This window comes from Zonotrichia albicollis, chromosome 9, assembly GCF_047830755.1.
Source record: "Zonotrichia albicollis isolate bZonAlb1 chromosome 9, bZonAlb1.hap1, whole genome shotgun sequence".
NCBI lineage: Eukaryota > Metazoa > Chordata > Aves > Passeriformes > Passerellidae > Zonotrichia > Zonotrichia albicollis.
In genome coordinates this window covers 40,681,490-40,695,596 of record NC_133827.1, presented here as the reverse complement: position 1 = coordinate 40,695,596, position 14,107 = coordinate 40,681,490, and the positions used below count along the sequence as shown (strand labels likewise).

The 14,107-nt window shown below is 28.5% G+C and overlaps 1 protein-coding gene across 8 annotated transcripts in view; it reads right to left on the bottom strand.

Moving 5' to 3' along the window:
- Positions 1 to 14,107, bottom strand: part of IFT80 (intraflagellar transport 80) — a 46,141-nt gene that overhangs the window by 11,264 nt on the left and 20,770 nt on the right. For all 8 annotated transcript variants that reach the window (XR_012581693.1, XM_074547521.1, XM_074547522.1 and 5 more), the window contains 7 exons: positions 8,725 to 8,843; positions 6,684 to 6,758; positions 5,583 to 5,746; positions 4,344 to 4,408; positions 3,797 to 3,932; positions 2,107 to 2,254; positions 1,527 to 1,698 (listed from right to left, as the gene is read on the bottom strand). Coding sequence is in view for 7 of the 8 variants with exons in the window: in XM_074547521.1 (XP_074403622.1) it covers positions 1,527 to 1,698; positions 2,107 to 2,254; positions 3,797 to 3,932; positions 4,344 to 4,408; positions 5,583 to 5,746; positions 6,684 to 6,758; positions 8,725 to 8,843 (879 nt within the window). In the remaining variant the exon portion in view is untranslated. The remainder of the gene's footprint in view (positions 1 to 1,526; positions 1,699 to 2,106; positions 2,255 to 3,796; positions 3,933 to 4,343; positions 4,409 to 5,582; positions 5,747 to 6,683; positions 6,759 to 8,724; positions 8,844 to 14,107) is intronic.

Genomic DNA, 14,107 nt, shown 5'->3' with positions numbered 1-14,107 from the left:
TAGCTAAAAACCAAGAATTATTATTTATCATGGAAATTATGGAATGATGATGTCCTGGAATTCAGGAAACCGCCTCATTTTCCACGAGTGACAAAAATGAGTGATAAAGCAGGCTGGAAATGAACTGTACCATGTGATATGGAGGGATCACTATTAAAGAACACCCAAAACCATGAAAATGGTTGTGAATATTGCCAAAAATGAAGGTTTGAATTGTACCTTGACAAACCTGCAGAGCCTGAGCCCGTCCTGCCAGCGGGAGGAGCTGGCTCAAAATTAACTGTACCATTTGCTATGGAGAGATAACTATTGAAGAACACCCAAAACTATAAAAATGGCAGTGAATATTGCCAAAAACCAGGTTTGTGCTGTACCTTGACAAACCTGCAGAGCTTGAGGTCAGCGGGACAAGCAGGCCAGAAATGAGCAGCACCATTTGATATAGAGATAATTACTGAAGAACACCCAAAACCACAAAAATGGTTGTGAATATTGCCAAATTCAATGAACTGTACCCTGACAAACCTGCAGAGCCTGAGGCCCAGCACCATTTGCTATGGAGAAATAACTATTAAAGAACACCCAAAACCACAAACATGGCAGTGAATATTGCCAAAAACCAGGTTTGAACTGTACCTTGACAAACCTGCAGAGCCTGAGCCCATTGTGCCAGCAGGAGGAGCTGGCTGGAAATGAACTGCACCATTTGCTATGGAGAGATGACTACTGAAGAATACCCAAAACTATAAAAATGGCAGTGAATATTGCCAAAAACCAGGTTTGTGTTGTACCTTGACAAACCTGCAGAGCTTGAGGTCAGCGGGACAAGCAGGCCAGGAATGGGCAGCACCATTTGATATAGAGATCACTACTGAAGAACACCCAAAACCATAAAAATGGTTGTGAATATTGCCAAAAACCAGGTTTGAACTGTACCTTGATAAACCTGCAGAGCCTGAGGCCAGTGGGACAAGCAGGCCAGAAATGAGCAGCACCATTTGATATGGAGAGATCACTATTAAAGAACACCCAAACCCACAAAAATGGCAGTGAATATTGCCAAATTCAATGAACTGTACCTTGACAAACCTGCAGAGCCTGAGGCCAGTGGGAGGAGCTGACTGGAAATGAGCGGCACCATTGGATATGGAGAAATAACTATGGAAGAACACCCAAAACCACAAAAATGGCAGTGAATATTGCCAAATTCAATGAACTGTACCTTGACAAACCTGCAGAGTCTGAGCCCGTCCTGCCAGCAAGAGGAGCACCCAGGAACTGAGCTGCACCATTTGCTATGGAGGGATCACCATGGAAGAACACCCAAAACTATAAAAATGGCAGTGAATATGCCAAAAATGAGGTTTGTATTGTACCTTGACAAACCTGCAGAGGCGGAGCCCGTCCTGCCAGCGGGAGAACTGGATGGAAATGAGCGACACCATTGGATATAGAGAGATAACTATGGAAGAACACCCAAAACCATAAAAATGGCTGTCAATATTGCCAAATTCAATGAACTGTACCTTGACAAACCTGCAGAGGCGGAGCCCGTCCTGCCAGCGGGCGCAGCCGGCGTGGCCGTGCAGGATGCCCGGGTACGGGGAGATGCGCAGGTGCACCAGGGAGCCGTCCGCCCTCCTGAGGGTCACCTGGCTCCCCACAAAGCTCACGATCCGAGGGCTCTGCCTGAACTCACTGCCCACAGAAAGCAAAAGAAGCCACTGTTAAGTTGTTTTTACAACAAAAGGATTTAAGGTTGATTATTTGTGACGTGGCGTTTTGCTGTTTTTAACAGCCGATGTCATCGGAACAAATTTTTTCTGGTTTTTTTTCACAAAACCTGAGGTAAAATTTTATGAGAAAAAATACAAATTTTGCTTTTACCTCAAGTTGCTGCTCTGCTTTCCAACTTTACATCATCATTTCAACCCTAAACTTCATAATTCTCCTTATAAATCCCCTTTTTTCCTCATTTCCCAAGCACAAAACAGCAGAATTTCCCCAGTTGCAAGGCCAGGTTTACTCCTCCCAAGCATAGCTTGCTATGAAACGAGGGGGAATAATTAAAATAAATCCTAGTTGGATTAAAAAGGAATTTCCTACCTGGCATCTTTCTCATAGAGGGTTTTTGGGAGGAGGTCTTTGTCCACGTAGACAGTGTTGGGATAATACCAGACTGTGAATTTGCAATCCTGAATTCCACACAGGATATTGCAGCCATCATTCCAGGCCAGGCTCTGCACCATCGTCCCTGCATTCACACACCACAAAAAATCATCACAAATTCATAAATACATAAAGAAATACATAAAACATTACCAGGAGAAACCTCAAAGTAAAGGGAATTATAACAAGGTGGCTACTCGGCTTTTTTGGTTGATTTTTTAAGGTTTTAACCCCAAATTTGTAGCATTTTAAAAGCTGCTTTGGAGGGAAATGATAGAAAAATCAACAGAATTTAGATAAAATTTACTGAAATTCTTTCTACCTCTATCATATAAAAGTAAAAGGTTTTTTGTCCCAAATTCAATTTCACTATTAATTAAGCAAAATATTGTCTCTTGCATTAAATATAATGGAGGGAAATGATAGAAAAATCAACAGAATTTAGATAAAATTTACTGAAATTCCTTCTACCTCTACCACATAAAAGATATTTTTCCAAATTCAATTTCACTATTAATTAAGCAAAATGTTGTCTCTTGCATTAAATATAATGGAGGGAGATGATAGAAAAATCAACAGAATTTATGACAATAAAATTTACTGAAATTCTTTCTACCTCTACCACACAAAAGGTATTTTTCCCAAATTCAATGTCCCTATTAATTAAGCAAAATGTTGTCTCTTGCATTAAATATAATGGAGGGAAATAATAGAAAAATCAACAGAATTTAGATAAAATTTACTGAAATTCTTTCTACCTCTACCACACCAAAGGTATTTTTCCCAAATTCAATTTCACTATTAATTAAGCAAAATGTTGTCTCTTGCATTAAATATAATGGAGGGAGATGATAGAAAAATCAACAGAATTTAGATAAAATTTACTGAAATTGTTTCTACCTCTATCATATAAAAGCAAAAGGTTTTTTTTTCCAAATTCAATTTCACTATTAATTAAGCAAAATGTTGTCTCTTGCATTAAATATAATGGAGGGAAAAGATAGAAAAATCAACAGAATTTAGATAAAATTTACTGAAATTCTTTCTATCTCTATCATATAAAAGCTAAACGTTTTTTTCCCAAATTCAATGTCACTATTAATTAAGCAAAATGTTGCCTCTTGCATTAAATATAATGGAGGGAGATGATAGAAAAATCAACAGAATTTATGACAATAAAATTTACTGAAATTCTTTCTACCTCTACCACACAAAAGGTATTTTTCCCAAATTCAATGTCCCTATTAATTAAGCAAAATGTTGTCTCTTGCATTAAATATAATGGAGGGAAATGATAGAAAAATCAACAGAATTTATGACAATAAAATTTACTGAAATTCTTTCTACCTCTATGACATAAAAGCAAAAGGTTTTTTTCCCAAATTCAATTTCCCTATTAATTAAGCAAAATGTTGTCTCTTGCATTAAATATAATGGAGGGAGATGACAGAAAAATCAACAGAATTTAGATAAAATTTACTGAAATTCTTTCCACCTCTACCACACAAAAGGTATTTTTCCCAAATTCAATTTCACTATTAATTAAGCAAAATGTTGTCTCTTGCATTAAATATAAATTTATTTCCCTCCCAGCATCTTCCCAAAGAGCAATTTGAATTTTTCTCACCTATTTTGACAATTTTCTGCTCCTTCCCAAACCTTTTCACTGAGGTGATGAAAAGATCTCTGTTTTTATCAATAAAAGCTATTTTTCTCTCACTGGTCAGCCCTTTTTGGTCCAAAGCAATCTCCACAATCTCTGTCTGGAAAGATAAAAGAGAATTTCTGATTTTTGTTTTGGAGATTTTATATCTGGACATTCAAATTGATCTTTTTTCCTAAAAACAAGGCAGCAAAATTCTTGGAAAAACCGGGTTGGAAAAACATTTTGTGTGTGATTTCTCTGGGAATAAATCATTCCATGGGGTTAAAATTAAGATTATTTAAAGTCCTTTCCAACCCAACCCATTCCATGATTCTGTGATTTTATAAACTGAATTTCATGAAGATTAAAACAGCTCTGAGGACGACACAGAGCATTAAAAGTCAGCTGAAAAGCTCCTTTCTATTAAGATTTTAAATCCTTTAATGTGTTTTTAGTGCCATTATTGAGGAAATGCATTAGTGATTCTGAATTTTGGAGTGAAATAAAGACATTAAAGCCTTCACTTTACCTTGTGGGTCAGAGGCTTTCCATCCCCCAGTGGCTTCCCAGACAAAGCTTCAAAGATGTAGATAACTGAAGGGAAATAATGATATAATTTATTAAAAAAAGCAGAAGTTGTTAATGGATTTTTCCAGGAATTCCATTCTTTCCTGAGTGTAATTTAGTGCAAGTGGATAAAATATTCTGTGTGAGTTTCACCAGAGATTTGCACAAGATAATCTTATAAAAACCTGAATTTTCACTTCCTGTCCCTATTCTTCATTTCCTGTCTCAAATGGGGCTTTCCAGAAATGACACCAAATTGTGGCAAATCCCTATCATAATTAAAAATCCATAATTAAATCCATGATTTCAATAAATCCACACTTCCAACATCAGATGGACTCCATCTTAACCCACAATTCCATCACTGGGAATGTTTAGAAAGAGGGAAAATTTAAAAAATCCCATCAGGGATTTTTAATTATATTTAATTATTATTCAATATAAATATATAAATATAAATATAAATATATATTTTTATATATATAAATATATAAATATATATATTTATATTATAATATATATTTATACATATTTATAATATATATAATAAAATATGTATAATATAAAATATATATAATATATATATTTATATATATTTATATATATAAATATATAAATATATATAAATATATATTTATATAAATATAAATATATATTTATATAAATATAAATATTTAATTATTATTCAAACATTCCATGGACCAACTGGAAACTCAGAGCCAAACCATTCCCTTGAAGTTTATCAATGAATTTTCCCACAATTCCATCACTGGGAATGTTTAGAAAGAGAGAAAATCCCATCAGGGATTTTTAATTATATTTAATTATTATTCAATATAAATATAAATATATATTTATATATATAAAAATATATATAAATATATATTTATATTATAATATATATTTATATATATTTATAATATATATAATAAAATATATATAATATCAAATATATACAATATATATATTTATATATTTATATATAAATAAATATATATAAATATATATTTATATAAATAAAAATATATATTTATATAAATATAAATATTTAATTATTATTCAAACATTCCATGGACCAACTGGAAACTCAGAGCCAAACCATTGCCTTGAAGTTTATCAATGAATTTCCAGCCAGCCCCATAATTTCATTGATTTTTGTGATAAATCCATGGATTTTTATGCTGAATAAATCAGGATTTACCTTTCTCATCAGCCCTGTCCCTCACAGCCAGGGTGTCATTGCTCAGGGACACGGTCAGGGTGTTTAAAATTTCCGTTCTCATGCCTGGGTATTTTGGGCAGGAAATCAACCTGCCCTCGTAGGAATATAAATAAATTCCTCCTCCATCAACAAGGAGGAAATGCCTAAAAAAAAAATAAAAAAAAAACCCTCAATAACAAAGAATTAAATCAGTAAATAATAGAAATAAATGGATTTTTCACAGTGGGAAAGTTGTTGTTTAATATTCTGCAAATGTTCTTCCAGCTTTCATCATTCCTAAGGTTTATATTTTCAAGATATTCTGGATATCAAGGTATTGATATCTTAAATATTTCCATTTTCAAGATATTCTGGATATCAAGGTATTGATATCTTAAATATTTACATATTCAAGATATCCTGGACATCAAGATATTGATATCTTAAATATTTACATTTTCAAGATATTCTGGATATCAAGGTATTGATATCTTAAATATTTACATATTCAAGATATCCTGGACATCAAGGTATTGATATCTTAAATATTTACATTTTCAAGATATTCTGGATATCAAGGTATTGATATCTTAAATATTTACATATTCAAGATATTCTGGATATCAAGGTATTGATATCTTGAATATTTACATATTCAAGATATTCTGGAATGGAAAGATATTTCTGTATGGAAAAGTTTGGGTTTTTAATGTATTATCTTTTTCCAAAAGAAATATTTATTAGTCAAATATTTATGATTTTACCTGGGTATTTTTTGTTTATTTCTGGTATTTCAATTTAAACTTATTTTTTTTCATTTTATATATATATATATATATATATGCATACAATAAATAAATTTATTCTGATATACACATTTATTTATGATAGAGATAACGTAACAAATAAATACATTTATTTTTGTAATATATTTTAAATATATGATCTATTTAAATATATTTATTTTTGTAATATATTTAAAATATATGATATATTTAAAAATATTTAAATTAATTTTATTTATTATAAATAATAAATAATTAAATTTATATATTTAATAGTTACATTCTGTCCATAATGAGCTTTTTAAGAAGTCAGTACCTCTCTGCTTGCAGAATCAAACTCACAGTTCCTTCCTTCAGGTCAAAAATCAATGGAGTGTTCCAGTTCCTTGTCCTGCAAATACAAAATTAAAAATATATAAATAAAATTATAAATATATAAATATATTAATTTATATATAAATATAAATAAAAATTAAAATATATAAAAATATGTAACACTGCAAGGAAAAATCAGCACAATTATGTTTATATGGATGATTTCATTTTATTTCTAAAATATTGTAAATATTTCTGGCTCTGACAGCGATCTGCACTAGTGTGCACTGAGCAGACACTACACTGAGTATAGAAATTAATTTAAAATAAATTAAAAAAAATTAGAAATAAATTAATTCTTGTGCTTCCAATGAAGTTCCTGTCACTTTTCCAAACAATGTGAGAAAGAAGAATTTGCTTTGCTCATGGAAATATATAACACTGCAGGGAAAAATTGGCAAAATTATATTTATCTGGATTATTTTATTTCTAAAATATTTGAAATATTTCTGACTCTTATACAATGACCTGCACTAGCATTCACTGAGCAGATATTCCATTGAATATTACAATGAATTAAAAGTAACATTTAAAAATAAATAAATAAATAAATAAATAAATAAATAAATAAATGAAGTTAATTCTCATGTTCCCACTCAAGTTTCTGCCACTCTTTTCCAAACAATGTGAGGAAGAGGAATTTGCTTTACTCATGAAAATGTGTAACAATGTTAATAGTTTTGTTAATAATCTATATTTTATATTGCTAACTAATAAATATATATGCTAACATAAATATATTTTATTTCATTTTATTTCCAAAATATTTTAAATATTTCTGCCTCTTTCACCACCATCTGCACTAGCATTTACTGAGCAGATATTCCATTGAATATTTCAATTAATTAAAAATAAATAAATAAATAAATAAATAAATAAATAAATAAAATGAATTCTCATGTTTCCACTCAAGTTTCTGCCACTCTTTTCCAAACAATGTGAGGAATTTGCTTTACTCATGAAAACGTGTAACACTGCAAGCAAAAATTAGCAAAACTATGCTAATAGTTTTGTTAATAATCTATATTTTATATCGCTAAATATATATGGTAAATAAATATATATGCTCACATAAATTTATTTTACTTTATTTTATTTCCAAAATATTTTAAATATTTCTGACTCTTTCACCGTGATCTCCACTAGCATTTACTGAGCAGATATTCCATTGAATATTTCAATTAATTAAAAGTACCATTTAAAAATAAATAAATAAATAAATAAATAAATAAATAAATAAAGTTAATTCTCATGTTCCCACTCAAGTTTCTGCCACTCTTTTCCAAACAATGTGAGGAATTTGCTTTACTCATGAAAACGTGTAACACTGCAAGCAAAAATTATCAAAACCATGCTAACAGTTTTGTTAATAATCTATATTTTATATTGCTAAATATATATGGTAAATAAATATATATGCTAAAATAAATATATTTTATTTTATTTCCAAAATATTTTAAGTATTTCTGACTCTCTTACAGTGATCAGCCCTAGCATTCACTGAGTAGATATTCCACTGAATATTTCAATTAATTAAAAATAACATTTAAAAATAAATAAATAAATAAATAAAATTAATTCTCATGTTTCCACTCAAGTTTCTGCCACTCTTTTCCAAACAATGTGAGGAAGAGGAATTTGCTTTACTCATGAAAACGTGTAACACTGCAAGCAAAAATTAGCAAAACCATGCTAATAATTTTTGCTAATAATCTATATTTTATATTGCTAACTATATACGCTAAATAAAAATGTATGCTAAAATAAATATATTTTATTTTATTTCCAAATATTTTAAGTATTTCTGCCTCTTTCACCGTGATCTGCACCAGCATTTACCGAGCAGATATTCCATTGAACACATCAACTAAAATTTAAAAAATAAATTTAAAATAAATGAATTTTTGTGCTTCCAATGACATTGCTGCCACTTTTCCTCAGAAATCTTTATGGAGGAAAATTGAAAAATTTGGATTTCTCACGAGAAGACGTAGCACTGCAGGGAAGTGCAGACCACCAGGAATCCGTAATTGAGGGAGGCTTTGATGACCCTGTCCCGGAATTCCAGCAGATCCACGGCGTCGTTGCTGACGTTGTGAACCTGGGCAAGGAAAAGTGAAATTCTGATTTATTCCTCAAATATTCCTCAAAATAATCTGATATTAACATTCATATTAATATCAGATATTGATAATCAATATTCCTCAAAATAATCTGATATTCATATTCATATTAATATCAGATATTGATAATCAGTATTGATAATAATATTGATAATCAATATTCCTCAAAATAATCTGATATTAATATTCATATTAATATCAGATATTGATAATCAATATTGATAATAATATTGATAATCAATATTCCTCAAAATAATCTGAGATGGAGCAGTGCCTGAACTCTGAATATTGCTTCGATTGTTTTGCTAAATTTGTTGGATATATTGAAGTAGATAAGGTATATAAATATATATATATATAATTTATATAAATAATTTATATATATATATATCTATAATTTATATATATATATGTAAATATATATATAATTTATATACATAAATTTATTATATATAAATATATATAATTTATATATATAATTTACATATATATGTAAATATATATATAATTTATATATATAAATATATTATATATAAATATATATAATTTATATATATAAATATATATATTTATATGTTTATTTTAAAGCTTTTTTTTTATAATGTTGTAAGGTTTAGTTAATTCAATGGATAATTTACGTTGTGCACCTGGGCAAGGAAACAAAACTGAAATTCTGATTCATTCCTCAAATATTCCTCAAAATAATCTGATATTAATATTCATATTAATATCATATATTGATACTCAATATTGATAATCAATATTCCTCAAAATAATCTGAGATGGAGCAATGCCTGAACTCTGAATATTGCTTCGATGGTTTTGCTAAATTTGTTGGATATATTGAAGTAGATAAGGTATATATATATATATATATGTATATAATTTATATATATAATTTATATATATAAATATATATAATTATATGTTTATTTTAAAGCTTTTTTTTAATTGAAGTAGGTAAGGTATAAATATAATTAATATATATATTTATATGTTTATTTTAAAGCTTTTTTTTTATTGAAGTAGATAAGGTATAAATATAATTAATATATATATTTATATGTTTATTTTAAAGCTTTTTTTTTCTAATGTTTAGTTAATTCAATAGATAATTTACGTTGTGCACCTGAGCAGAGAAACAAAACTGAAATTCTGATTCATTCCATCAAATATTCCTCAAAATAATCTGATATTAATATTCATATTAATATCAGATATTGATAATCAATATTGATAATAATATTGATAATAATATTGATAATCAATATTCCTCAAAATAATCTGATATTAATATTCATATTAATATCAGATATTGATAATAAATTTTTATAATAATATTGATATTATTATTATAATTATTATTATTATATTATTATATATTATATAATATTATTATTAATATTATCCTCAAAATAATCTGAGATGGAGCAATGCTTGAACTCTGAATATTGCTTCGATCGTTTTGCTAAATTTGTTGGATATATTGAAGTAGATAAGGTATATATACATATATATAATTAATATATATAATTTATATATATATGTAAATATATATATAATTTATATATATAAATTTATTATATATAAATATATATATAATTTATATATATAAATATATATAATTATATGTTTATTTTAAAGCTTTTTTTAATTGAAGTAGATAAGGTATAAATATAATTAATATATATATTTATATGTTTATTTTAAAGCTTTTTTTTATAATGTTGTAAGGTTTAGTTAATTCAATAGATAATTTACGTTGTGCACCTGAGCAAGGAAACAAAACTGAAATTCTGATTTATTCCTCAAATATTCCTCAAAATAATCTGATATTAATATCATATATTGATAATCAATATTGATAATCAATATTCCTCAAAATAATCTGAGATGGAGCAATGCTTGAACTCTGAATATTGCTCTGATCGTTTTGCTAAATTTGTTGGATATATTGAAGTAGATAAGGCATAAATATAATTAATATATATATTTATATGTTTATTTTAAAGCTTTTTTTTATTGAAGTAGATAAGGTATAAATATAATTAATATATATATTTATATGTTTATTTTAAAGCTTTTTTTTTATATAATGTTGTAAGGTTTAGTTAATTCAATAGATAATTTACGTTGTGCACCTGGGCAAGGAAACAAAACTGAAATTCTGATTCATTCCTCAAATATTCCTCAAAATAACCTGATATTAATATTCATATTAATATCAGATATTGATAATCAATATTGATAATAATATTCCTCAAAATAATCTGAGATGGAGCAATGCCTGAACTCTGAATATTGCTTCGATTGTTTTGCTAAATTTGTTGGATATATTGAAGTAGATAAGGTATAAATATAATTAATATATATATTTATATGTTTATTTTAAAGCTATTTTTTTATAATGTTGTAAGGTTTAGTTAATTCAATAGATTGGATATATTGATATCCAATATATTGATATATTGAAGTAGATAAGGCTTAAATATAATTAATATATATATTTATATGTTTATTTTAAAGCTTTTTTTTAATTGAAGTAGATAAGGTATAAATATAATTAATATATATATTTATATGTTTATTTTAAACCTTTTTTAATATAATGTTGTAAGGTTTAGTTAATTCAATAGATTGGATATATTGATATCCAATATATTGATATATTGAAGTAGATAAGGCATAAATATAATTAATATATATATTTATATGTTTATTTTAAACCTTTTTTGATAATGTTGTAAGGTTTAGTTAATTCAATAGATAATTTACCTTGTGCACCTGAGCAAGGAAACAAAACTGAAATTCTGATTCATTCCTCAAATATTCCTCAAAATAATCTGATATTAATATTCATATTAATATCAGATATTGATAATCAATATTTACAATAATATTGATAATCAATATTCCTCAAAATAATCTGAGATGGAGCAGTGCCTGAACTCTGAATATTGCTTTGATCGTTTTGCTAAATTTGTTGGATATATTGAAGTAAATAAATATATTGAAGTAGGTAAGGTATAAATATAATTATAATTAATATATATATTTATATGTTTATTTTAAAGCTTTTTTTTATTGAAGTAGACAAGGCATAAATATAATTAATATATATATTTATATGTTTATTTTAAAGCTATTTTTTTAAAATGTTGTAAGGTGTAGTTAATTCAATAGATAATTTAATTATGATTTTTTTTTAGTTTGAGTTTGCTTATATTTTTAACCAGGTGTGAAAATTCCCATTTTCAGAACGTTCAGCTGTTGATGAATGGAGTATTTGAAACGAACACGCCAATGTTTATTTCACTGTTATTTAAATAAATTGAAATGTGTTATTTAAATAAACACTTCACCCAAACCATCCAGGATTGGGATGAAGATGCTGCAAAGCTCTGGAAATTTTATGATCCCACATAAAAGCACAGGAAATTCAGGAGACACGCTGTGCTTTTGTTATTCTGCTTAAAATTTGCTCCAGAAAATCAGAATTTGCCTCAAATCAACAGAGATTTTTTCAGCTCAGAGATTTTAGGGAGCTAAAAATCCATGGGGGGACCTTAAACAAAAAAAATCCAATTTTTTTGGTGGGATTTGGGGATTTTTTTGATGATTTCACCATTGTGAGGTGACTTCCTTCTGATATTTCCTTTATGCACCAACTGCAGAACTCAATTATTGCAAGAGCCTGGAAATTGTGTTAATTGTGTTAATTGCCACCACCACAGCAGCACTAATTAACTTTGCCATTGGAACACTCAGGAAAAAGTGAGTTTTCCCAAGTATATGTTAATGATATACTTCCAAGGATATGTTAATTACCACCACCACAGCAGCACTAATTAACTTTGCCATTGTAACACTCAGGAAAAAGTGACTTTTCCCAAGTCTATGTTAATTATATACTTCCAAGGATATATTAATTACCACCACCACAGCAGCACTAATTAACTTTGCCACTGTAACACTCAGGAAAAAGTGAGTTTTCCCAAGTCTATGTTAATTATATACTTCCAAGGATATGTTAATTGTGTTAATTGCCACCACCACAGCAGCACTAATTAACTTTGCCATTGTAATACTCAGGAAAAAGTGAGTTTTCCCAAGTATATGTTAATTATATACTTCCAAGGATATATTAATTACCACCACCACAGCAGCACTAATTAACTTTGCCATTGGAACACTCAGGAAAAAGTGAGTTTTTCCAAGGATATGTTAATTGTGTTAATTGCCACCACCACAGCAGCACTAATTAACTTTGCCATTGTAACACTCAGGAAAAAAGTGAGTTTTTCCAAGGATATGTTAATTGTGTTAATTGCCACCACCACAGCAGCACTAATTAACTTTGCCATTGTAATACTCAGGGAAAAAGTGAGTTTTCCCAAATATATGTTAATTATATATTTCCAAAGATATATTAATTGCCACCACCACAGCAGCACTAATTAATTGTAATTAATTGTAACACTCAGGAAAAAGTGAGTTTTCCCAAGGATATGTTAATTATATACTTCCAAGGATAGGTTAATTGCCACCACCACAGCAGCACTAATTAACTTTGCCATTGAAACACTCAGGAAAAAGTGAGTTTTCCCAAATATATATTAATTATATACTTCCAAAAATATATTAATTGCCACCACCACAGCAGCACTAATTAACTTTGCCATTGTAATACTCAGGAAAAAGTGAGTTTTCCCAAGTCTATGTTAATTATATACTTCCCAAGGATATATTAATTGCCACCACCACAGCAGCACTAATTAACTTTGCCATTTTAACACTCAGGAAAAAGTGAGTTTTCCCAAGGATATGTTAATTGTGTTAATTGCCACCACCACAGCAGCACTAATTAACTTTGCCATTGTAACACTCAGGAAAAAGTGAGTTTTCCCAAGTCTATGTTAATTATATACTTCCAAGGATAGGTTAATTACCACCACCACAGCAGCACTAATTAACTTTGCCATTGTAACACTCAGGAAAAAGTGAGTTTTCCCAAGTATATATTAATTATATACTTCCAAGGATGTGTTAATTGCCACCACCACAGCAGCACTAATTAATTGTAATTAATTGTAATACTCAGGAAAAAAAAAAAAAATCCATCTGCAAGTTTTTGGTAGGATTTTGCAGGATTTTCCTACATAATATATAAAAATAAAATCACTGCAAAGGAATGAAAATTAAAAATGAGTCAGGGTGAACTTCATTTCCTCAGTCAAGGAGA